Source organism: Malaclemys terrapin, chromosome 9, assembly GCF_027887155.1.
Source record: "Malaclemys terrapin pileata isolate rMalTer1 chromosome 9, rMalTer1.hap1, whole genome shotgun sequence".
Taxonomy (NCBI): domain Eukaryota; kingdom Metazoa; phylum Chordata; order Testudines; family Emydidae; genus Malaclemys; species Malaclemys terrapin.
The window spans coordinates 21,782,248-21,808,868 of NC_071513.1; the positions used below are offsets into that span (position 1 = coordinate 21,782,248).

General features: G+C 44.7%; 1 protein-coding gene across 7 annotated transcripts in view; it reads right to left on the reverse strand.

Moving 5' to 3' along the window:
- ARHGEF9 (Cdc42 guanine nucleotide exchange factor 9) overlaps positions 1 to 26,621 on the reverse strand; it is a 307,995-nt gene that overhangs the window by 5,705 nt on the left and 275,669 nt on the right. For all 7 annotated transcript variants that reach the window (XM_054039989.1, XM_054039990.1, XM_054039987.1 and 4 more), the window contains 2 exons: positions 12,534 to 12,777; positions 11,766 to 11,834 (listed from right to left, as the gene is read on the reverse strand). In XM_054039989.1, the coding sequence (XP_053895964.1) occupies positions 11,766 to 11,834; positions 12,534 to 12,777 (313 nt within the window). The remainder of the gene's footprint in view (positions 1 to 11,765; positions 11,835 to 12,533; positions 12,778 to 26,621) is intronic.

Genomic DNA, 26,621 nt, shown 5'->3' on the forward strand with positions numbered 1-26,621 from the left:
GGAGAGGGAAAAAAAGTAATTTACTCCCCTTTGTTATTGTAAATACCAATGAAGGCTGGTTAAAAACCAACAAGATTTCAGACTGAATGGAAACATTTCCTGGATTTCTTCGAATTGTGCTTCGAGACGAGGAATATGGAAATGGCACTGATTTCTCCAAAGAAATTAAACGACCATTTGTTTTATCTGATAACAAATACTACTACTCATATTGCTTTCTATCCAATCCAGGAAGTAGTCATCCTTTTTCATTTTTAGCATGTTGTTCCATTTAGCATGTTGTTTCATGTTTCATTTTTAGCATGTTGCTGCATGATTCATGACTTAGTAACCCTAACCAACCTCATCACAGTTATGTGTTCCAAGTCAAGCTGAAAACAAAATCTGTTTGGTTCCTACACCTCTTTGGTAGGCTCTTGGATGCTTGATCAGATTTGCTAATCTCATGTGTTTACAAATATATTTTTCCTACCTCAAAATATGTGAATCGTGAGTAGGATGCTTGCACAGTAGAATGCCAGTTCCACTGAGTGCTTGATGCCCCATCATTACAGAGAGGGGGCCAGGGCCAAATCTTAAATGGTTTGGCTCTAGGATATCATAAGAGACAGCAGGACATCCTTCAATTAGACTGCTCAGGCATCTACACTCTAGCTCAGCATCTGAAGATGCCTGTGGCATGGGGAAATCCCCACCTGGTATCGAACCGGCATAGCCAGCTCTATAATAATCCCTGGTGGCTCACTCCACGTAGTGGCAGAAGATGAAGTGTGACGGGGAAAGAAGGAATGTGGCCAAATCATGCTGTGTTCCAGCGATCCATGACCATGACAGCTTACCTAAATTAGAGAAGTCCTGAGGCTGAGCTAATCTGCATAGAAGGAGGGGGCAAATTGGCTCCAGCTCCCCTGGGCACCAGGTGAAAGAGGGGCTAAACTGTCAAAACTGTATGTCTAACTTGTGCAAGCAATTACTACAGCTACAGACATGAGGCATGTGCTATTTTGCCCTTGCATGTGTGTGCATGCAAATATGAGTATTTGTGCTCTGCAGAGGAAATTCAGCAATCCCACGAGAGTAGCTTTTCTCGTGAGGTTTTCAACATGTCACCTCCAATAGCAGATAAAAACGCCACAAGAATGGCCTTTCTTCAGGCATCGGTGTATTTTTGGGCACGGTGAACCACTGGATGTGGGAGAAAAATCCCACTTACCAGAACGTCTTCAGAACCTCAGAACAAGACTAGTTCTCAGAATGAATTGAAGGGTTAATATATTTGTATCTGAACGGAGCAGGTTTCCTCCCTCATCAGAGCTTCTAGTAGCTGTGCTAAATCGTCTCTTTAAGGATTCTTTTTATATGCAAAGCCATAACTCCATTGCAATTTAACCGGAAAAAATGAGCAAAGCCCCTTTCCAGTGAAGAATGCTGCAATCTCAGGCTGCCTCTGTGGACAGAATTCAAAATGCAAAGGGGAAGAATGGATAGATAAGGAAAGATTTCCAGGCATAGCAGTCACGCTGCTTGTCCCTAGGCACAGGGAAACAGTTACACAAGTCTTGATCTTGGAGCTCCTTCTGCTGGTTCATGCAGAACTCTGCACCAAGGTAGAATCCAAGGGTTGCAGCCGCACAGTCAGATTGTCCAGTAGGGCTGGGGTTGAGGGAATGCTGTTCAGCATGAAAAAAAGGTAGCTTTGCATTTATCATTTGTCAGGCCAAATGCAGCGAAGAGAGATGATGTATTGTCAATTGAAATTGAGCAGTATTTTAGTGCTAGGCAATGTCAGTTGGAATCACTTAGGTTTCTCATCTTAAAAAAAAAAAACCCTCAACACCAAAAACCCTGAAAGGATTTCAAGCCAGCTCTACTTTGCTCCTAACTTCTTTCCAAAATGCCTTTTGTACTTGTGCTCGCAGAAGAAATTCCCTGGCACTGAAAGAATTAAAAGAGTAAAGCCAAATATAAGATGTCTTTCTGTGCTTATTCGATCCTGACCCTTTAAGGATTTCTTTCATGCCTTGATTGGTAGCTATTTCATATCCCTTTTCTCTACACAGGCATCTAAACCACTTGCCTATCTATTAGCTGGATTTAAGAGATGGGTGATAAAATATAAATGTTTTCTAGTTCAGCGTGGGTTGGTGCTGTATTGCTGGTGAATGGAGAGCGTCCTATGGTGCAAACCCTTAATTCTCCTGAGTCTCAACAGCAGTGAGAGAATTCACACCTCTTAGGAGGCACACTCAACCTCATCACAAATTCAGTTGCCTTATGTCTGACATATTTCTGTGGGGTACCACGCAGCACGCCCCTTCAACAGGAAACAGTGCCAAAGTATTCATCATTTGATGAGGAAATACTCCTTGCACTGTCCATTTTATTGAACTACAGAGTTCGCTCATTGAAATACAGCCATTTCCGGGGTGACACTTATTAACAGCACACAGCAAATCTACATGACAATTTAGAACTACATAGGAAGAAAAAAATTATCTAACTGAAACTACAGGGAGAATTTAGGTGGTCAGAATCACTCAGCTGGAAGTCTGGGCATGACATTGTGGGTAACACCTCTACTCTTCAAACCGTCCTTTGTGGTCTTTAATGAAGGCAAGGGGTCAGTTTCACACCTCACCCAACAGATGGCACTCTCAGCACTCTGCTGGAGTATTTGTTCAGAACTGACTCAGAAGCAAGAGTGCCCCCTATTTAGTCACCAATGTCATTTCCTTTTGCACTTAGGTATTCCTTGGAGGTCTCCTATCCAAATATTCAGACAGTCTGTCCTTGCTTAGCTTTGGAAATCCTAACTGTATCTCAGATCAGATTCTAACTGGATTAGTAATTCCTCCAGTGAAGAACCAATTTCATCTGTGTTATGAAAATCATCATCACCATCGATACTTTCAGATTGAAAACACTGAAAAATGCTGTGGCTAGTTCACGGGGTAACTGTATAATGGGCACTCATGGGCTTTAGAAGGTTCAGTTTGCGGCCCATGTAATTTATGAGCAATGGGATTTGCACCATGTCTTTTACGTATTTGCAGGGAAGTAGTATGAAAACATGATTTCCAGACAGTAATGACATTCTTTCATCTGCAGTGTGGAAAGCTTTGTGAACAAAGGGAAATGACCTTGATTATATCTGAAAATACAAGTGTGCCTCCCCTCCCTTTTTAAAAAGGGTTAACGAATGGGCCGGTTAACGCTTAAGATGCCATCTGATTTCCAGGTAGAAAACACTTGGAAACTGGGAATGTTTGACAACTGAGCTGCAGAGGTTTGAGATGTCAGAAGAAATTAGGACGGTATGATCCTTGGGAGGAATCTGGGTCAGTATTTTTGTGAGTTGAGGTTAGCTGGGCATGAGGTCAAGTCACTTAATACGAATGAGGGTAGCAGGAAGACTTGGCAGCCAAGAAGAGACTGCATTCTGGAGCCAAAACCTTAGCTGATGGAGCTATGCCAATTTATACCAGCTGAGAATTTAGCTCTTAGTGGATTTTTACAGACTGCTAAGGGAGGGATGAGGCCACTTAATGGTAGTGGGAGCATTCAGCAATTGGGGTATGGAGGGAAGCAGGGAATACTGGAAACTTCTCAGCGTGTCAAGGGGGTTTTGGAGGCCTCACCATGGTCTGCTAAGGGAATTGAAGCATGCACGTTGGAAGATGCAGCTCCTTAGCCCACTGTTAAGCTACTCATGAAAACAGCAATAATGAATAAATTTGTCCAAAATTATGAGAAAAAAGCAAATTTCATTCTTCATAGCATTTATCGCTTGCTTGTGGGATTCAGAAAGGAGATCCCACCCCACATAGGCTTGCCCTATTAGATACATTACAAAAACAAGGGGATATCATTCCTTCTTATGAATCATTAGGTTAAGACCCCTGATAGAGTCAAGTTACCTGACTAGACAGACTAGTGGTCTTATATGGCATAATGAATCCTATGTTCTTATGTCCAGGAAAAACTAATATTCATGACTAATGATCTGGGGAGCCTTAACTTTTGAATGGCCAACTTGAGACACCTTAACAGGATCTAATTTGTAGAAAGGGCTAAGCATCAAGCCTTTGAAAATCAGACCTCTTTAAGGAGCCCCAAGTTGAACAGCCAAAAATTGAGGCTCCCAGAATCACTAGTCCCATCTGAAAACCTTGGCTGGGGATTTTGAAAGCATCTAAGAATGTATGCCAAAAAGCATTATGTGAACGAGAAGTGAATATGTTACTTGCTACCATACATGGGGATAGAAAAAGACTAAACAGGGGATTTGATAAGTGTCTACCAGTTTTTGAAGGCTGCAAACACTGAAGAGGGAGAAGAATCATTACCAGGGGCACTGGCAAACAATCCTGATGGTTAGATACATTAAGGGAGTTTTGAAGTCCCTGTTGTTTAGGGTGATCAGATGTCCTGATTTTATAGGGACAGTCCTGATATTTGGGGCTTTTTCTTATATAGGTGCCAATTACCTCCCACCCCCATCCTGATTTTTCACACTTGCTGTCTGGTCACCCTACTGTCATTAGAGTCACTTAAAACTGGAATGGACAAATCAGTGTGAAATACAGTGCACTGAGCAATCCTGCATTGGCAATAAGGGATGCGCTACATGACCTAATAGGCTTGATTGTTAAGGGAACCTAAATCTGGCAGAAAGAAAGGGGAAGTGGTCAGGGAAACTGGCCAGGATGTTTCAGTGAGATGCCTGAGACACTCAGAGAGAGGGACCAGGCTTCAAACAGCATAGGCTGTTTCTCCCAACTCAGAGATGGGAAATAAGCCAGATCCTCCCGAGTTATGGATGGCAAGGTTAAGTTTAGGTCAGGCAATATGTGTGAAAGTCTTTGTTATTTTAAATCCACCTTTTTATGTGTTGTGTACCTTTTGGGCAAAATAAATCATGACTTGTTTTGGAGACTCAGTTTCACTGCAAATGTATGCCGTCAGAGGCTTCCAAAGAGAAACCTCTGCAGGATCTGGCCCCCATTGGACCTGCTAAGTTAGTCATGGTTGGTATGTAGGGGACTGTAAACCCAGGTGCTAGTCTGAGGGTGGTGAACTGCAGAGTTCCACCCCAGGAGAGGTGGGGTCCATGACCTGACACCTGTTGGGGCTGCACTCAAAGTGACCGAGAAGGGACAGTGGTGCAGCGAGCCTGGTAACTGTGACAGGCTCTTTTTAAAAACCAAGCCAAACCAGATTTTTCTATCTCCCATTTTAATTATTCTAGGATATACCAGGCTAAATTCTACTCTCAGCTACACCCACTGAAGTTGCACAGGGCTACAGGGCTGTTACTGGAAGAAGAATCTGAATCACTGTCTGTAAAAAATATCCCACAACTTAGTCTGCTGGGAAGGAGCACAAGCCAAGGCTACTCATCCACTTTATGTCTAATGGACTTAAAGAAGGTGGAGAATTGGCTTAATGCTATCTTAAGGCACATGCTCTGATATTATTACATTTCCCCCAATCCAATAAGTAGTGCAAATCCCAGGATGTTGCTGAAATCTGAGGTTGATTCGCTTGCTCAACATCAAACCAATTCTGAAGGAATCTTGGCTGGGCATGTGTGTCTATGCCTGTAAGTGCATATGTGTGTGTGTCTGTGTTAACTGCAAGCTGGTTCCAAATGGGATGATTCATTTAGGACACTGGTTTAAAAAAACAAAACAAAACAAAACAAAGCCAAAATGCAAAAGTTTATGCTGTCTCTTAATCATCTGATTAAAGTTTCATCAAGTTTATCTGACAGAGTTTGGAGCTCCTTCCTTGTGAGTCTCATTTTCCACACTTTCTCTCTCTGGTGTATTGCAGCTAGTGGTCCTTTAAATGTTTCCTCTTAATAAATATGCTGGCTGACTCCAGACAATACTTCGTGGAAATGCTGTATGACAGTTCAGGAAATAAGCTGCTGTTAATATTACTGAAAACTTTCTAGTTTGCCTCCAACACACTTGATTGCACTTTCCATTTCATCTCCTTAACTGCTTCTATCTTTTCCTTAAGCATTCTGTAAGAGGGAAATTATCGTTGTTTCCCACAGAAGAGGTCAACTGATATAGCATAGCAGATGGTAAAAATAAGGCTACAAAAGATATTCAGTGACCTAAAACATGGGCACAGAGTCTTAACACATCAGATCAGCTTGTTTAGGATTACCATACGTCTGGATTTTCCCGGACATGTCCGGCTTTTTGGGCCTCAAATCCCTGTCCGGGAGGAAATCCCAAAAAGCTTGACATGTCCGGGAAAACAGGGAGGGAGGGGCCGGTGGTGCTCGGCCGGGGGCCGGAGCCAGGCCGGGACCTGGCGGTGCGGGGGGCCAGGGGCCGGCGGTGCGGGGGGCCGGAGGCTGGCCCGGGGCCGGCAGTGCAGGACTGGGGGCTGGGGCCGGGGCTAGGGCCGGGGCCGGCGGTGCTCGGCCGGGGGCCGGCGCCCCAGGGCCCGAGCCGAGCCGGGCGGGAGACGCCGGGGCCAGAGCCTCTTGGCCTGGGCTGGCCGGCTGCCCACTGGAGGGAGCCGCTCGGCCGGGGGGGGGGGGGGGGGGGCTGGACTGGACTGCGCCTCCTCGCGCCCCCCAGCCCCAGCTTACCTGCTGCCTGCCTGCTTCAGGCTTCCCGCGAATCAAATGTTCGCGGGAAGCAGTGGAGTTGGGGAGGGGCGGGGAAGGGGCGGGGATTGGGGCGGAGTTGGGGCGGGGCCGGGGCCCCATGGAGTGTCCTCTTTTTGGACACTTAAAATATGGTAACCCTAAGCTTGTTGGGCCATCAAGTCTTGCAGTGATCAGGCAAAGTGTTTAAGCATGTGCTTACTTTGCGCATATAGGTAGCATTGATGTCAACTGGGCTATTTATATGCTTACAGTTAAGCACATGCTTAAGTGCTTTGAGTCACAATTCATAGAATCATAGACGATTAGGGTTGGAAGAGACCTCAGGAGGTCATCTAGTCCAACCTCGTGCTCAAAGCAGGACCAACACCAACTAAATCATCCCAACCAGGGCTTTGTCAAGCCAGGCCTTAAAAACCTCTAAGGAAGGAGATTCCACCACCTCCCTAGGTAACTCATTCCAGTGCTTCACCACCCTCCTAGTAAAACAGTGTTTCCTAATATCCAACCTAGACCTGCCCACTGCAACTTGAGACCATTGCTCCTTGTTCTGTCATCTGCCACCACTGAGAACAACTGAGCTCCATCCTCTTTGGAACCCCCCTTCAGGTAGTTGAAGGCTGCTATCAAATCCCCCCTCACTCTTCCCTTCTGCAGACTAAACAAGCCTAGTTCCCTCAGGCTCTCCTCGTAAGTCCCGACAATTTTCGTTGCCCTTCGCTGGACTCTCTCCAATTTGTCCACATCCTTTCTGTAGTGGAGGGCCCAAAACTGGACACAACACTCCAGATGTGACCTCACCAGTGCCGAATAGAGGGGAATAATCACTTCCGTTGATCTGCTGGCAATGCTCCTACTAATGCAGCCCAACATGCCATTAGTCTTCTTGGCAAAAAGGGCACACTACTGACTCATATTCAGCTTCTCATCCACTGTAATCCCCAGGTCCTTTTCTGCAGAACTGCTGCTTAGCCAGTTGGTCCCCAGCCTGTAGTGGTGCATGGGATTCTTCCGTCCTAAGTGCAGGACTCTGCACTTGTCCTTGTTGAACCTCATAAGATTTCTTTTGGCCCAATCCTTCAATTTGTCTAGGTCACTCTGGACCCTATCCCTACCCTCCAGCATATCTACCTCTACAATTGATGCATCAGAGGCAACCCAAACTATCCGCAATGCATATGTCTAGCTCTGCAACGTGTACATAGAAAAGGCAGCAGGCCTACCTGATCCCTGGCTGCAGTCATTCTGAAGCATGAGAACTGGTTACCTTTCTCTTAGCAGAGGTAACTACAACTAGTTACTAGTAATACACTGTCTCCAAGTATTTATTAATGCCTTTGGTAAAGCCTTGTTGGGGATACATTTCAAATATGTATGAAATTATTACAAGATAAGTCAACAAAAGCACCCTGAAACTGCAAATAACTTGGAGACCAGTTCTGCTACCCTTCCTCTTGCTGAATAATGCTTGGTAAGTACTCCCACTGAAGCCAGCTGCTCAGTAGGACTACTCACACAAGGGCCAGTCTTTGGGGTATTATGCAAAAGCAATTTGCAAACACCTGGAAGATAAGGTGATAAATATGAGTCAGTATGGATTTGTCAAGAACAAATCATGTCAAACCAACCTAATAGCTTTCTTTGACAGGGTAACAAGCCTTGTGGTGGGTAGGGGGGGAAGTGGTAGATGTGGTATATCTTGACTTTAGTAAGGCTTTTGGTACTGTCTCGTATGACCTTTTCATAAACAAACTAGGGAAATACAACCGCATAACTGGTTTGAAAACCATTCCCAGAGAGTAGTTATCAGTGGTTCACAGTCAAGATGAAAGGGCATATCAAGTGGAGACCCACAGGGATCAGTCCTGGGTCTAGTTCTGTTCAATATCTTCATTAGGGCTAATGGCAGAGAGAGTACACTTATAAAGTTTGCGGACAATACCAAGCTGGGAGGGGTTGCAAGTGCTTTGGAGGATAGGATTAAAATTCAAAATGATCTGGACAAACTGGAGAAAATGGTCTGAAGTAAATAGGATGAAATTCATTAAGGACAAATGCCATGTACTCCACTTAGGAACAATAAATTGCACACATACAAAATGGGAAATGACTGTCTAGGAAGGAGTACTGCAGAAAGAGATCTCAGAGTTATAGTGGATCACAAGCTAATTATGAATCAACAGTATAACAACACTGTTGCAAAAAGATCAAACATCATTTTGGGATGTAAGCAAGATATGAGAAGTAATTCTTCTAGTTTACTCTGAGCAGATAAGGCCTCAACTGGAGTATTGTGTCCAGTTCTGAGAACCACATTTCAGGGAAGATGTGGACAAATTGGAGAAAGTCCAGAGAAGAGCAACAAAAATGATTAAAGGTCTAGAAAACATGACCTAGGATGGAAGATTGAAAAAAATTGGATTTGTTCAGTCTGGAGAAGAGAAGACTGGGGGCACGTGATAACAGTTTTCAAGTACATAAAAGGTTGTTACAAGGAAGAAAAATTGTTCTCTTTAACCTCTGAGGATAAGACAAGAAGCAATGGGCTTAAATTGAAGCAAGAACAGTTTAGGTTGGACACTAGGAAAAACTTCTTAACTGTCAGAGTGGTTAAGCACTGGAACAAATTGCCTAGGGGAGGTTGTGGAATCTCCATCATTGGAGGTTTTTAAGAAAAGGTTAAACAAACACCTGTCAGGAACGGTTTAGTTATTATATAGTCCTGCCTTGAGTGCAGGGGACTGGACTAGATGACCTCTTGAGGTTCCTTCCAGTTCTACTTGTCTATTATTCTATAAGCCAAACCACACTCTATGGGGTAATAAAATCAACTGGATTTGATGGTACTTAGCAAGGGTTTGGCTTTACAAAATTTACTTTATCAGTACTTAATTTAATTAACTTGAGGCTGGGCTATGATCACTGAAGCACAAGACATTACAGGAGAGGCAGAGTTGCTAATTTAATGATGCTATGCAAAGGGTTTTGTTATTATTTCAGAATTAATGTCTTAGGTAAAACAATCGGACATCGTTCCACTTGATGTTTTGAGTCAGAATGAGTTTCCGTCAGACTCAAGGACTTCACATCATAAAAAGAATTCCCAATATTAGAGCATTCGGTCATTCTGGATGAGGGAGGTGCTGACTGATGTTCTAGGAAGAGGGAAGCTAATTAATTTTATAGCCTAAGGAGCCTGGGCTATTAAAATTCCCCTCCCTTTTTGTTTTTTTCCCACAGAGAAAGAAAGAGAGAGAAAATAAGAGAGCAATTGCTGTGTAAAAACTAAATATAGTTAAGTACGCTGAGTTTGTCAGGATGGAAATACAGCAGTTCAATTGGAAATATTCATAGGCACTCTCAGGCACTCTTGAGCTGAGTCAGTTTCATTAGCACTAATGAAAACTTGATTTGCCGGGGCTGTCATTTGAGTCACAGATCCTGCGATTTTTCAGCGAGCGTGATTTCACTGAACTGTTTGCAAGCTCTGGAGTCAGTGTGCAAGAGGATAGTGAAGGGGAAAATTTTCAGAATTGTGCCCATACAAGTGGCCAGCTACATGCAAAACTGGTCTATTGAATGTGCAGTTCCTGTGCACTGTTGCAGTGATACGTACATTTGGCACCCAAATGCATTTTTTGCACATTTCCAGTTTTGAAAATCTGGCCATGAGAGTTTTTAGAGAACAACTCAGAGGACCACACTAGCGGCTAGTAGACGGCAGTAGATCAACAACAACAGTGCAGGGACATAGGAGACCAATGGGTTCACATTGGGCCTAACGAAGCACTACTGGACCATCAGGGCAGTATGGAACAACCAGGTGAGGAACAGAGCTAGGAATTCGTTAAAGGTTAAAGACATTGTTTGTTTGAAAAAGCAAGCATAGGGCTGTAAAAGCTATAGAATGGGGAGGGGGCAACTGGTGACTGCAGGTACCCAAGAAGTCCTGAGTTGTTCCCAAAACATTTAACCATTTGGAGACCTGAATGTGCCATGATATTGTGGTAACTAGATGGTATGTTCATGACTTCTCATACTTTTTCTGAAGACTCCATGACTTGAAACATTGTTACTATGACTCCTCTCTCCTCAACATTTATCATTACAAAACCTGCAGCTGCAAGAATTATTAGAACTGATCATTAACTATGGCCAGTGGCTTAATATCTGACATGACTCTTATTGGCTGACTGTACTCTTCCCAGGCAGGAGGACAAGTATGATCTTATAGGACTAGTTGATATATAGTGACTTTACGAGGATGCTATGTTTGCTAGTGCTGATGCAACTGTGCTATCCTTAAAAGGTTATATGGAGCTCACAGAAAGATATATGCAAGTTCCATAAGCCTCCCACTTCAAAAAGAAGTAGAGTGGTGGAACCTCAACACATCCAGGGTTTTAACCATCTCCCTTTCTTTTCCAATGGGAGACTCAGGGAATTAGCAAAGCCTCTATGTATCTTCCCACCTGCTTTAGTTTCAGTCTGGGGTGAGATGTGTCTATATCAGGGGTTGGCAACCTCTGGCACGCGGCTTGCCAGGGTAAGCACCCTGGTGGGCCGGGCCAGTTTGTTTACCTGCCGCCTCTGCAGGTGCAGCCAATCGCGGCTCCCACTGGCCACAGTTCGCTGCTCCGGGTCAATGGGGGCGTCAGGAAGCCACGGCCAGCACATCCCTTGGCCTGCGCCGCTTCCCGCAGCCCCCATTGGCCTAGAGCAGCGAACCGTGGCAAGTGGGAGCCACGATCGGCTGAACCTGTGGAGGCGGCAGGGAAACAAACTGGCCTGGCCCGCCAGGGTGCTTACCCTGGTGAGACGTGTGCCAGAGGTTGCCAACCCCTGGTCTATATACTGCCTATGGTTTGAGAAAAATTCCTGCCCACAGGATTGCTTTTGGATACTAGACTGGACAGATGGGATCAAAATCACCTCTGATGTAATTCCACTGGCTTCAACAGAGTTACACCGGAAATGAATTTGGCCCATGGATACATCAACAAATTATATGAAACACACAAATGAGATAAAAAAAAAGAGACAGGTGAAAAATCAAAGGGAATGTGGATTGGAGCTCAGCATAAAGCCCCACTCCACCCTGGCTTCACCTAACGGAACACATGCTGCCAATTACCTTTTTGCTTACTGACTTTCCTTACTGTCAGTGCCGCTTGCCGCTTTTGATTTTCAGAAATTTCAAAGCCTGGAAAAAGGGAACATGGCAAAAAGTTCAGAAAATCGCTTTCCAACCTCTTTTTCTGAATATTTCTTCATGCATCATTTATGAAACTAATAACCCATGGGTGGCAAAGCACTGCCTGGTGGGGCTACCCACACAGAGAGATATTTTAATAAAAAACAAATTTTCTTTTAAAGTAAAGCCTCACCGTGACATCACTTGGGAGGAGGCTGCCTAAAAAGCAACCTTATAAACATTATTATTTTTAGCATTTTTTATACTGTACCATAAATGAACACAGTCCTTAACGAATGAGCAAGAGACAATAAGCCAGATGCCAACCTTGGTTACAACAACCTTTTGTGGTAGTACAGAAAGGAGGGAAAGGCTGGTAGATCAGTGAGTCTGTCTGCCTTTCTCCCTGCAGTGGTGGTGCTTAGTTTAGGGCAGAAATTACTGCAGCTGTGAGGCTCTGTTGCCTCTCAGTGGTTGGGGACTGTACATTTCTCTCTCCTGCAACATCTTGTGAAGTTTCCTTATGCTGAAGCTTGAAGCCAAGGGCAGCATTTGCTCCTAAATGAGCAAATCTTCACAGCAACTCTGAGTTAAGCCAGGGAGGTTATAATGAAGTTAAACTATAATTCTAAAGCACAGTAATTTGGCCTTCTCCTCCCAGGGGGCAAAACCCAACAGCCACCATCCCATTGATTTTCGATCCCTTACCTATCTTTTCATCTTCTTGAACCATCTTTCTTTCTTCTCTGAAAGCTCTGAGCCATCGCAGTTTCTCCTCCAGCTTCTTGGCAAAGAATAAGTGAATTTCTTCGGTCTCCTTGTTATGAAGTTTGAAGGCATTCTTCATGCTGACGTTGAAGTCATCATCTCTCCCATCTTCTATATCCACCACTTCATATTTATCCATGTCAATGCGACCTTTGTAATACAGGATATCTCTTCGTATCAGGTCCTACATGAAAAAGAAGAGATGCATTTTATTCTAGGTGGACTGACACCTATACCAGGTCTTAACTAGGCTTGGCAGAATTCAATTTTTATTTTTCATAACTTTGAGGGATTATATTGATGTTTATGTTTACACATTTGTAAAGACTTTTATCAGTTTAAATTGTTGAGGTTACTGGAAATTATGGGTATGTCTGACAATGTGCGGAGGCAGACAATAATTATGTAATGACGTTAGATGCTGAGATTCAAAAAATTGAAGCTTTATAAGCATTAAAACACCAATTGCCAACATCACATGTAAAAATATATATAAAGTAACTATCCTTAAATCAAACTCTAATAAGTTCTCAAGCAGCATTTTTCTTACTTTGCCTATCTGTAAAATTTGATGATCACTGATGGAAATATTTTTTCATTGATTTGTGTGTGTATGGTGGAATTGACCTTTACTGACTAATAAAAATCTAATCTTTCCAAGACTAATCTTAACCATTTGAAACATTGTAGTTTTCTTTCAGCACAGAAATGAAAGGGTTAATTTGCAAAATATGATCTAATTCTTAGAACTTCATTTGCTGTAAATACCGTATATACTTGTTCATAAGCCGAATTTTTTTAGTAAAAAAGGGAAGCACCAGAGAAGGGGGTCGGCTTATGAACGGGTATAGAGAGGGAGAGGTGGGACACAGCCCCTCCCCCAACAGAGGGAGCAAGGAGAGGCAGCACAGCCAGCGGAGCCAGAAGGGCAGAGGCGGGGCCAGAGTCTCTCCGCTTCTGGCCATGCTGCTCTCCCCCCAGCCTCCAAAGCAGCTGCAGCTCCGGGGCTGGCAGGCTGCAGCCGTGCTGCTCGGCCCCACCCGCAGAGCAGGCTGTGGCCACGCCGCCCGGCCCACCGGAGCCTGCTGAGGGCATGCCACCCGGCCCAGCCCGCTGGAACATGCTGCGGTCACGCCACCCGGTCTGGCCCACCGGAGCAGGCTGCGGCTGCACTGCCCAGCCTGCCGGAGCCGCTCCAGCCAGGCCAGAGACATCCTCCCCTGGCCCTCCCCAGATAAGGTGGGAAGGGAAGGGATGAGGAGAGTGTGGGGGTCCCGGGCTAGGGGTGGGGTCATGTGGGGGGTGGTCACAGGGGTTACTCCCGACTCCCAGCTTCTCCCCCCAAAAAAATTTCCCCACCAGTTGCTGTCCTGGCCCGTCAGGGTAAGCAGCTGGCGCACCGGGACACTGTTTACTTAGGTTTACCTTGGTGCCTGTGGACGCTCAAGGTAAACAAACCATTTGGTGGGGAGGGATAGCTCAGGGGTTTGAGCATTGGCTTCCTAAACCCAGGGTTGTGAGTTCAATCCTTAAGGGGGCCACTTAGGGATCTGGGGCAAAAATCAGTACTTGGTCCTCCTAATGAAGGCAGGGGGCTGGACTCAATGATCTTTCAAGCTCCCTTCCAGTTCTAGGAGATAGGATATCTCCATTTATTATTATATCTCAGCCCACCAGTGGCTTATCCTGATGGCCCGGGAGCCAAAGTTTGCTGACCCCTGAATTATAGGGTCAGCTTATGAACGGGTTATAAAAATTTTCCATTTTTACTTATCCATCTTGGAAGGGTCAGCTTATAAACAAACAGGCTTATGATCAAGTATATACGATACTTTAATTTTTGGCTAAATTAATAGGGTAGATAAAGGCTAGATACGATAAAAATGTACACTTGATATAACCCTCATGCTTTGGGGCATAAAATAGCCACTATTAACTGCTTGTGATCAGGAAGAAACTTCCCCCAGCAAGTAGTTTATTCCATGACTGACGATTACATGGATTTTACACCTTCTTCTGAAGCATCTGGTACTTGGCACTGTTGTGCAGATGACAGGAAACTTGACAAGAGGGACCACTAATTTGATCTAGTACCTATGCTCCTGAAGTGGTTCACAGAAATGTACAAACTGGAGATAGAAAAGGGTAGACCAGGGGTCAGCAACGTTTGGCACACGGCTCACCAGGGTAAGCACCCTGGCGAGCCAGGCCAGTTTATTTACCTGCTGACGCGACAGGTTCGGCCGATCGCAGCCCCCACTGGCCGCGGTTCGCCGTCCCGGGCCAATGGGAGAGGCGGGAAGCTGCAGCCAGCACATTCCTCGCCTGTGCCGCTTCCCGCAGCCCCCATTGGCCCAGGACGGCGAACCACGGCCAGTGGGGGCCGCGATCGGCCGAACCTGCCACGTCCGCAGGTAAATAAACTGGCCCGGCCCGCCAGGGTGCTTACCCTGGCAAGCCACGTGCCAAACGTTGCTGACCCCTGGGGTAGACCTTATAGGTCATTTTGCACATTAGCTCCTAGTAGACTTGTGCTTTGTCCAAGCTAGTTCTACATATCACAAGAGAGGGGGGTTTCCCACCACTTTTTCCACTCTTACAGACTTCATTGCTGGGAACATTCAGCCTGTAATTACCCTTAGCTCAGTTCCATCCCATTATGCTTGGGATACTTCAACATTGTTCTCCCTCCATGATATTTATACCTTTCAGTATTATGTATGATCACCCCTTGGCTTTCCTCGCTCCCTTTGTTTTAATGGCCCTTTCTCCCACCTTTACCATTTTGGGGAGGAAGAAGAAAAATCATTATTTGTTATTACTGTTTAATGGCTCAGCTAAAAATGCACACGATTCATTGAGCTGCTTGACACGTCTAGCACACCCAGGGCCCCATTGCTGCTGTTTTTGCCACCGTGCTCTGCATCAGCTATCCTGATTCCTTGGACTGAAGCATAAACTGTGTTCACTGCAGATGCCTGAAAAAGCCACAGGAAGGTGTCACTAAATAAGTACACTGAGAGATGCTATGTCAGTTTATCAGACACAGGTGTGAAAATGCAGGTTTGAAGAGTTGTAAGCGAAAAACATCACTCAGACATTTTTCTCTCCCTCCTTCTCCCCAAAAAGAGGATATAAAATAAATACCGAGAAGCCTGATTCTCCTTTTGCTTAAACCAGTTTTACAACAGTAACATTTGTATTATCTGCAGTGGAGCTTTTCCTGATTCACTCTGACGTACTGAGCAGAGAATCAGGCCTGCTGTATAAACTATTTATATGACCACAGCATAAAAAAGCCAGGTCATCAGAAAATAGGAGATTAATCAAATAGGAACCTGATTCTATATGGAGAACCAGTTATAAGGCTTTAATATTTAAATAGCCAATTTGAACAAGACAAAATTAAGGCTAGGTTCTTCCGCAGGACTCATAAACCAATACTCGGTTGTACAAAGTTCATTTATCTTGATCATTTAAACAGCAAGCCATTTTCCTTCCTATTTTATTTTTCAACTATTTTGAAAATGCAATAAAGATAAATAACATATCAGAGGAATAATCTAACAGCACCAATAAAATCAAAGCACAACATTTATGTAATTGAACAAGATTAAATGGTGAATGTCCTTAGGATATGTCTTATAAAAATTCCTGAAATAAAGAAAACAAATGAACTTGGCATAAGATCTCACAAGAGCTGTTTTATGAATCTGCTTAATGGTATTAATGATGGTGAGAGTGGATAATGTCTAGAAGCTTTTAGTCTTAATATTTCCCCTAAAACTCCCAATGAAACAATCCATTAAACAATATGCTTTGCAAGTATCTTATTCTAGCAAAGTAGGGAAAGAAAAGACAGGAAATTTCAGACTGAATACATAATGGAAAACTTTCTAACAATAGGATGTATTAAATTGTGATATAATTTCCCAATAGAATAGGTAGAAACAACCCTGTCATTTAAGAAAATTACCCTGGTCAAAACACTTAGGGCAGGTCTATGCTTAAAATGCTGAAGCGGCGCAGCTGTGCTGCTGTAGCGCTTCAGTGAAGATGTTACCTATGCTGACAGGAGGGCTTCTCTCATTGGCATAGGTACACCACCTTCCTGAGACGCAGTAGCTACATCGATGGGAGAATTCTCCCATTGACTTAACACTGTCTATACCAGGAGTTAGGTTGGTTTGACTGTGTTGCCCAGGTTGCCCTCCCAACTCACAGGGTCCTAGAGCCCGGGCTTCAGTGCAAGCCCCAACATCTACACTACAATTAAACTGCCCTGCGAGCCCCAGTCCTGCAAGCCTGAGCCCCGTAAGCCCAAATTAGCTGGCATGGGCCAGCCCCCGGTTTTTAATTGCAGTGTGGACATATCCATAGTTTCACAGGTGCCCCTGAGGGAACAATATGAAAATGACGGGGTTGCTTTCTGTCACCAAGGGAAGAATATGAAAGCAACAGAATTGCACATGTGTCACTGGGGGGGCAACATGCAGCCCAGAAAATATTTATTGCTGGTGAAGATGCACTAGCAAGAAAGAACCCAGCTTGACCATCAGATCCCAGACTGAATTTGCATGGTGGACAGTTAGAAGAAACACCTTTTTTTCTGTTCTTGTACATTAAACAATTTGATGTGGAAATCATTGTAAAACAATAAACATGAAGCCCCTGTCACTTTCACAAAGCTGACTTTAGATAAAAGAACTGCATATTAAGAAAACATTTTTTTAAGGAAGCTAGTTCACCTTTTCTTTTTCCACCAGGCTCCCTAGAGTCTTTAGCCTTAAGCTTAACAGGAATTTTCAGCCACCTGAGGGATGCTAAGCAATCCCAAGAATATAAAAGAAACATATTGAAATTGACAAAAGACTAAATAATTCAAAGTGATACATAATGGCTACAGAGTTCAAACATAGTACATCTTAGAACCCATGCCAACTGCTCCATGCATTCAACAAATTCCCTTTTTGCTACTATGGGAAACAGGAAGAAGGAACATTCTCCACTTTGTAGCTGTATATTCTAATCCAACTAGCATGCCTGAACAGCGAGTTGTTTTCAGGGGTTCTTGAATGTTCACAGTGATAAGAGCAAGAGGAGGGCTGTACAAATCCACAGAAAACAAAAAGTGTCTAGGGCTGGAATAGTCTTGCCAGTACCATTGATTTCCCAGAAAGTTCAGTCCCAGCAGGCAGTCATGGCAACTGGTACAAGATTCTATTTTCTAACTGGTTAGCCATCTTTGCCATCATACTCCCAGCCCCAAGTCCATATAACTCAATAGAGGGATATTATTTATTCTTCAACTGAATTTTAAATCACCTGCCCAGGACTCTATGAGCTTTCACATACAATAAAAACATACAAACTATCTATAACAGAACCTGCCCATACTCCCATGAAGTCAATCACAGCTCTCAAAATATAACGGGCCCCTATAATCAATTCACCATAAATAACAACCTCCGCATCAGCAAAATCTAACTACAGTATCCATATCTAGTTACACACACACACACACACACACACACACACACACACACACACACACACACATATTTGGTATGTGGATATATATATATATATATATGCCCGGAATGAAAGATCTGAAACCTAATGTATGTCTATAGAGTGTATATTTGATTCCAAAGGTTCCCAGCTCCTTTAATGGACTGTGTGCAGGAATTACTTCTCTCATTACTGCAATGCAGCCATCTCTGAAGTGCCCAGGAGACCTTTCTATTATTTGGATTATAATAGAGTCAAGAGGCCCCAACCAAACTTGAGATCCCAATCGTGCTACATGCCGTACATACTCAGTAAGGCAAAATCCCCATTCTGAGGAGCTTCTAATGTAAACAGACAAGAGACACAAAGTCTGAGAGAAAGGGAGTATTAATACTTCCATTTTACAGATACTAAATTGAGGCAGGGAGAAATTATGTGACTTGCTCAAATTCAGACCGGGAGTCCCTGGCAGTGCTGGAACTGAATCAAGATCTTCCTGAGTCCCTATCCAGTGTCTACCCACAAGACCCTCCTTTCTAGCTACTAGCTCACAATCTAAATCAGATAACCACACAGAAGACAAAAGAAAACAGGTGTTTGGATGATGAGGAAAAGGGACAGCCTGAAGAGGGGGGTATAAAGGAGGCATATGAAGGAGGAGAGGAAGGGTGTTTATTAGATAAGAACAGGTAGGACTGTTGCAGTTCTAAGGGGAAGCAAACCAGAATGGCAGAAGGAGGCACCTTTCAAATTAGATCCTAAATATTTAATCATCCAGCCCTCTAGAGGGCATAGGTGTGTGCTCATGCATCTGCTGTTCAGTTGATAGATGTGTACCTATCTTATCCTGCAGAAGGCTACGAGCTCAGGTGGAAAGAGCATTATGTGTTTCATGCACATAAAGGGCCAGGTTCCCAATTGAAATCTCAGTACAAATGGCCAGCAGGACACTCCATGGAACAAGAGAACTTGCGAGCATATGGCTGCTGTGTCAGCTGCCACCCCATCAATATAAGAGTCATGCTGAGTGTTGGAGAGGGCTTGTCAGGATTGTGGGAGGCGGCGGTAGGGTAGAGCTCTGCTTCATCTATCCTCCACTGTCATAAGTCAGAGCAACCTCTCAGCTGCGCTTACTCTCTTTGCAATGGGGACCAGTGCAGACTGAACCTGAGAATCAGGGAACCATCCCAACGCACAGATGGAAAGGGTCATTTTCTCATGAATTAATGTGAGTCAATATATCTCTCCTATAAGCCCACTATATAAATGATACTACTTGCATAATATACATTAGATATATTTTGTTGCACATGTAGGATATTGGTCTTTCTGCTGAGGATACTTCTTTTGGTTCCCAAACTCTCGTGTGTTCTAATGTGTAAAAGGTTAATAGGAGAGAAAGCATTGTGCAGTGCTTAAAGCACAAGGATCGGAGTCAGGACGCTACAGTTCTAATCCCGATCTGACAATAACTTGCTGTATGACGTTGAATGAATCACAACGCCTCCGTGCCTCAGTTTCCCCATCTTTAAAAGGGGGATATTTGCCTATCACACAGGGATGTTGTGAGTTGCAACTAATTAATCTGTAAAAGGCACTTTGAAATTTTTAGAACTGCAAAATATAATAACAATATTTCAGCATATGATCTTAATGGTTTTAGAACGTGAAGATCAAATGGTCACACAGAGAAGGTTTCCTAGGCTGCAAAAGCAAAGCAGTAATGGTAGATGTGATGCTACCACAGCCTACATTGACCTAGTTTCCCAAATTCTTCCAAATGTTCTTCTGATGGCATGTACCAGGGGGATGGCACAAATGGGATGGGGAAGGACATGCTACCCAGGGCCGGCTCTGGCTTTTTGGCCACCCCAAGCAAAAAAAAAACGGGGCGGCCAGAACGGCAAAGCAAAAAAAAAAAAAAGAAAAAAAACCTGCGGCGCGGGTACAGGGGGGCTGGCTTGGGGGGGGGGGGGAGAGGGAGGGAGCGGGCGGGAGAGAGAGAGAAGGGGGCGGCCAGGGCTACAGCGGGGGCGCTGCCACACGGCCCCTCCCGCTGCGCTGCCACCTGTCATGAGGGCTCCGCTCCGGTCGGCGAGGAGGGAAGGAAGAGGACTGTCCTGCAGGGCACTCTGGTTGTCCGCGCCGCCGCCCCCTACAGGGTGGCCGGAGCGGAACAAGAACAAAACAAAACAAAAAAAGCGGCCGTGCTGCCCTAGGATTGGGCATAATGCCACCTCCAACAATCTGCCGCCCCTGGAGCCGGCCCTGATGCTACCTAACTAGAAATCTGTTGCCAGAATCAGATCTTTGAGACTTGAGTTCTGTTTAACTGAACTTCTGTTGCAGTAATCTGTTTAAGGTGGAATCTCCATCCTTAGAGGTTTTTAAGGCCCGGCTTGACAAAGCCTTGGCTGGGATGATTTAGTTGGTGTTGGCTCTGCTTTGAGCAGGGAATTGGATTAGATGACCTCCTGAGGTCTCTTCCAACCCTAATCTTCTATGATTCTATGAATTGTGCCTCAGACACTTAAGCATGTGTTTAACTTTAAGCATATAAATAGTCCAATTGACATCAATGTTACCTATATACTCAAAGTAAGCACATGCTTAAACACTTTGCCTGATCAGGCTTAGTAGCCACTGCAGGACTTGATGGCCCAACAAGCTGATCTGATGATCTATGATTCTGTGATTAACATTGAACTTTAAAAGTCTGGCTGGAAGAAAACACTTTGAAGGACAATTTATTTCCCCTGTCACCCCTTCAGCAAACTAGTAAGAAAATGTAATGGGTGGGCTCAGTGATGCTGGAAGTGAAACAGTGACACAGCGTGTACTGTGAGTAAAGCATTACAGAAGTGGTGGTTGCTTATTTCCACTCTGAAATGTCAGTAAGAAAAGCTGTGTGGGGGTGTTAGTGTTGGTGTGTGAGCATGCACTATCCTGAATGGGTGTTGGGAGTTCTGGTATGCATGTGTGCTAGGTGATGTGGAATGCAAACATTTTTCAATATCCACTCAGAATCTTTGAACTGACTCTTATCTGGGGATATTGTATTTTTGTTGGCGGTTATTTTCCCCTTTTCCTATTCAAAGAAGTCACCCAAGAGCTCCAATCACTCGTCTTCCACATGATACAATGTGATGCTTTGATCAGCACTTCAAGGTCCTCTGAAGAACTGTTTAGCAAGTTTGGGGAAAAGGGAGAATTGAAGGAGAGATGCAAACCTAGCTCAGCTGTTTTAATTTTTCTTTCAAGAAATGTTCAAGGCATCTGGGGAATCTTTCACCTGCTCCCCACATTCCCTGCTCAGCACAAACCATCTGCAAAATGTCACGCTGTTCTTTTGCTGCAATTATGAATGGTGAACTTTCTGCTCTGAACTCTTTATTATTAGTATCAGGGGCGGCTCCAGGCACCAGCGCAGCAAGTGCCTGCCTGGGGCAGCAAGCCGCGAGGGCAGTCAGGCTGCCTTCGGCGGCATGCCTGTGGGAGGTCCGCCGGTCCCGCGGTTTCGGCGGGAATTCAGTGGCAGGAATGTTGAAAGCGCGGCACCGGCGGACCTCCCGCAGGCATGCCACCGAATCTGCATGACCAGCGGACCGCCCGAAGGTGTGCCGCCGAAAGCCACCTGACTGCCGTGCTTGGGGCGCCAAAAACCATAGAGCCGCCCCTGATTAGTATTAATTTATTTGTAGGACCTACAAGCTAATCAGCGATGCAGGCCCCATTGTGCGAGGCACTGTACACACATATAATGAAAAGACAATCCCTTCCCTGAAGAGCTAATAATCTAAATATAAGACAGAGGTGGATACAACAAGCAGACAGAACGAAACATGAGGCAAAAGTGAGGTGATTATGATTAGTGTAAAAAGCAGCAATCATAGCACATCATTTGCCTGGCCAATGTTGAGTGTTTAGTAGGCATCATGGGAGAGCTGCGTTTTAAGGAGACACTTGAAAGAGAAAACGTTACATAACTGCAAGCTCAGTCATCTTCAGATGTCAGGCAGAGCCCTCAAATTAGCACATGATTATACCACAGGCCTATAACAAACCACTGATATAAATGCAAACTTTGGGGAAAGGCAGATCTGGGTTTTGGAACCAAACCACCAGTGTGGTTCAGGCCCATCTCTGGTGATTTCTAGTTGTTTTGGACAGTGGTCAAGCTCGGTGGATGGGGGAAATCAAGTTTTTCAACTTATTCCTCAAATCTGTCCTCATTTTCCCACCTTGCTGCCCCTGTTTCTGCCCTTCCTTCTCCCCACCCCCACAGTCTGCAGTAAGAAATGGAGGTATGGCACACTACACTGTTTTACAATGGGTCTCGTGGTATTTTCATTTTTTTCAGTATTATTCAGTTTTGTAAATTAAAAAAAAAAAAATCCCCATTACCTACATTTGGGACCTAAACTACCTAAGCGTGACCCTTTAAAAGAATGAGATCTGCTCTGCTTTGCAGGGACATAAGGACAACATTTTCAAAAGTGTCTTGCTCATTTAACTTGAGATGCCTTGGGCGTGATTTTCCAGTCCTCCACTGTGCATTCCTCCAATGGTGTATTGTGTGTGTATGTATGCTACTATCCGCTCCACAGCTGGCTGCATTTCAGTGGCGCTGTATACTGGTAATCTGCTTTTGGGCTCGTTTTGTATGAAAGCTGCTGTATAAATGTCTATTATGAAACAGTTTTGTTTTCTATCGAGCTAGGGGCATTGCAGGCCCATACAGAGCGTTTTAATACCGGATATCTCACGAGCTGCTAACATTTGTTTCTAGCACCGAATCTGGACAGTGTAACGTCAGACTTAGAAATTAGTCCAGCAGGATTTAATCTGGCCCTGGTCCAACACTGGAGGGGCCAAATTCATCCCCTTGTGTAACTTTACTGAAGTCAATGGAGTTACATCAAGGGTTAATATGGCCCGAACTGGCAAGTCATGAACTCAGATCAGTGTAATTATCATTCCCTGGATGGTGCTTCTGGCGCTGACTTTGTTGTAGCTCTTATGACTCCCAAACCTTCTTTGGGCGAAACACCCCATTTCTTCTCTTAGCTCTAGGTCACTCACATATCAAGTCAAAGAAATAAGAGGACACAAAGACATCAGTGACGGTGCACTTTGCTGCTACACTGTCTTTGGGCCATAACAATTTAGACTGAACCACAACCAGCACATAGGAACTCAGGGCCTTAGAATGCATCAGGGAGCGCTGGATCATATTAGAAGCAATAAAATGTAGCACGAACTCCCTGGATACAACTTAAAGCACTCAGCTACTGCCAGAGAATCTCTACTTGTATCCTCAGTGGCTGATATGTGAAGAGAGAGGAACCCAAATCCACGAGACACAAGTTTATGTAATCCCTTCCCTCACAAGGACGGCTGTGTTGGGAGGTCGCCAGATTCCTGCCAAATTATTCAGTCGTGCCTGTCTAGTAAGTTTTGAAAGAGACACTTGATTCATTCTTGCCAGTTTCATGAAGCATGGGGTGAGGGGGGGAGGAGAGAGAGGAGCTGAAAGCATTTATGCGGAAATGTTCTTTTGCTCAGTATGTTTTGTGGAACATCAGTAGCATTTTGATGTCTCATTCCACCTAAAGCCCAGTCACATTGTATCTAAAGCAGTGAGGCAAGGATGATTTTGTTTCTAATAAATTAGCAACAGGGAGAGATAGGAAACCCTTCTTCGGATACGTCAACTTGTTTTTCTGACTCCTTCAATTTGTTCTCAGGGTTTTCAAATGGTAATGGTGAGAGAACATTGCAGCACGAGGGCTCAACTTTCTGCTCCTCAGGGCAGAGACCTGAGGTAATTACACCATGGATGAATTGGCACTTGGCATTTTGCACACCTTTATTTTATAAGAACAGACTAAGTCCCTTCCCCACCCACAACAGAGCACACAGGGCCTGAGGCAACATCCAAACTCATCCCCTTTCTGGATTTTGGCTTTATTGATAACTAACGCAATATAAGCCTCAGCATAAGCTTCCTCCTTGAGCTTGGCTGGCCCTAGTGATCTTGCTCCTCAGGACATCATCTGTCCTAGCTACCTCTCTAGAGGGCCACACCCACTAACAAGCAGCACCTGCCACAGTGAATTAGCAGAACTTCAGCAGCTTTATGCAGGGTTCTAGCCCCGGGTTAGAGGGTGGGTTGACAGAAGAGCCCTTCCCCCTGTTGCATGCTAGGTACGTAATAAATAATATCAGTTGACCTGATACCTCTCAAAAGCCTGGCGTTAGACATCAAGCCAGGGCACTGGGAGGAGTACTCTGTGCTGAATCACCTTCCTCAGTCTCCTGGGTTTTCCTTGGTGGTGTCTTACACAGGGCCGGCTCCAGGGTTTTGGCCGCCCCAAGCAGCCAAAACAAAACAAAACAAAAAAGCCGCGATCGTGATCTGCGGCGGCAATTCGGCGGGAGGTCCTTTGCTCCCAGGCGGAGTGAGGGACCGTCCGCCGAATTGCCACCGAATACCTGGACATGCCGCCCCTCTCCGGAGCCGCCACCCCAAGCACCTGCTTGAGAAGCTGGTGCCTGGAGCCAGCCCTGGTCTTACACAAGGGCAGATTAGGCTTGACCATGTTTAACCTATGGCACCTGACACGGCCACAATCTAAAACGCCTTGACTGCAAGTGCAATATACAATCGCCAACTCTCTATGGTACTGCCATTTGAAATACAAGTTGACCTGTTCCCCTCACCCCCACTCTGCAGGCTGGAATCAGGAGTGGCTGGCAGCACAGGGGTTTTCATTGAATGCCCCAGTGATGGGGAGAAGAGGATGGAAAAATATTACCATGCTCCATGTGACTGGAAAACCACCTAAAATAACACAAATGGACTAGTAGCTGTCCCAGCCTCTCACTGTCTTTGTAAGTCAGATTCTAGGAGAGAACTGCAAGACCCCGTTGGATTGAAGTGAGAGCGAGAATTTTGTTTTGATTGGGTTGCAGCTTGGAGCAAGGTGTCACTCGTGTGTTTTCGAAAAGGGCTATAGAGGAATTGGACCGTCTCAAACATAAAAATCTAAGGGGATTGTCTCTTTAAACTCACTGCATGGAACCTTGTCCTTCAACGGCATTACAGCCGGTGAGTAAAACAATAATACTTCAGATAGTGCAGCTATTCCTAGCAGAATGGTCTGCTATTGCTATTAAGCTGCTCTCATTCTGCCTCTCGCCCAACAGTCTTTGCTCCTGGAGCTCAGGGGAAAGACAACCTGGAATTTACATTGCATCTTGATTACAACAGACACATTAAAAGTGCAAATGAAATCCAAATGCATTTCACGCAGCCACTGATCTTTTTCTGCTCTGTCAGGAGGTGCTGAACAGGAAGCTCCATCTAGAGCAGCTCCACCGTTGACAAAAGGAATGCCTAATTCAATACATAAACATTTTTAACTCTTTGCGTGTTCTCCTGTCACTTCTAATCTGATGCCAATGTGCTTTTGCACCCTTTGGGGAAACCAGGGCTGCGAGCCAGAGGAGAAACATTGCAGATCCACTGTCTATTACACCATATGCCCCTTGAGTACCCCAAGACATAACAAGCTAAGATCATAATTAATACTCCGTGTCAGAATGCCAGATGTTAAGTGATGTGATTTGTAAATTTAAAGTATCTCTGTGTCAAACTCTCTCAACTTCAGGGAGGGGAGAAAAAGAGGCTCTATGCCTTTAAGGCAATCTTTTAACTCTAACATCAGTTAGGATTGACTTCATCTCTTGGTAATTAAGGTTACTCTACTGGAATATGTATTATTCTTCCCTGGTTATAGACAGATGATAAATGGAGCAGAGGGCAGTGCTTGCCTCCCACTCCGTTGATTCCCTTCTTCCCCTCCTACAAGGATTTTCACATTACGGAAACCAACCCACAGTTTCTTCTGCAAAACCCATGTTGTGGTTAACCACATACTCTACAGCCACGTTCCAGTTCAGAGAACAAGAAGAGACGGCAACACTTTTGCTCACATATTATCTCTTTCTTCTGCCTCCACCATTCTGTTGCTAGCACTTTGGAGAAACAACCATGAGAAGATGGCCTCTCCATTCCCATCCAACTAAAGGTCTGCTGGAACAGCCTGAAGTTAATCGAATAGACTAAAGTTTCCTTGTGTTGCAAAGAACTGAATCCAACTCAGGCAGGAGCATGAGCAGCCGTGAGAGGCTAGTTGCACCTACTACAAACCCACCTGAACTCAATGGAGCCTGTACCACCGCTCACCTGTGCTACCGCAGCTCGATGAGAGCTAGCATGAGTATGTCTTCGCGAACTGGAACCACACCCCTCACTCCAAATGTAGATGTGGCCTGCAGTAAGCTGCCTAGCAGAAGCAGCATTTTGAAATACAGTAACTCTGGGGCAAGACACCATGATAGAATAGATCTCATAAATGAATAACCCTCTACATGTAAATCAGCTATGAAGAAACTGTATAAAAGTAGATGAGATGGAATCTTCTCCAGCACATGAATTCCATGGCATCACAA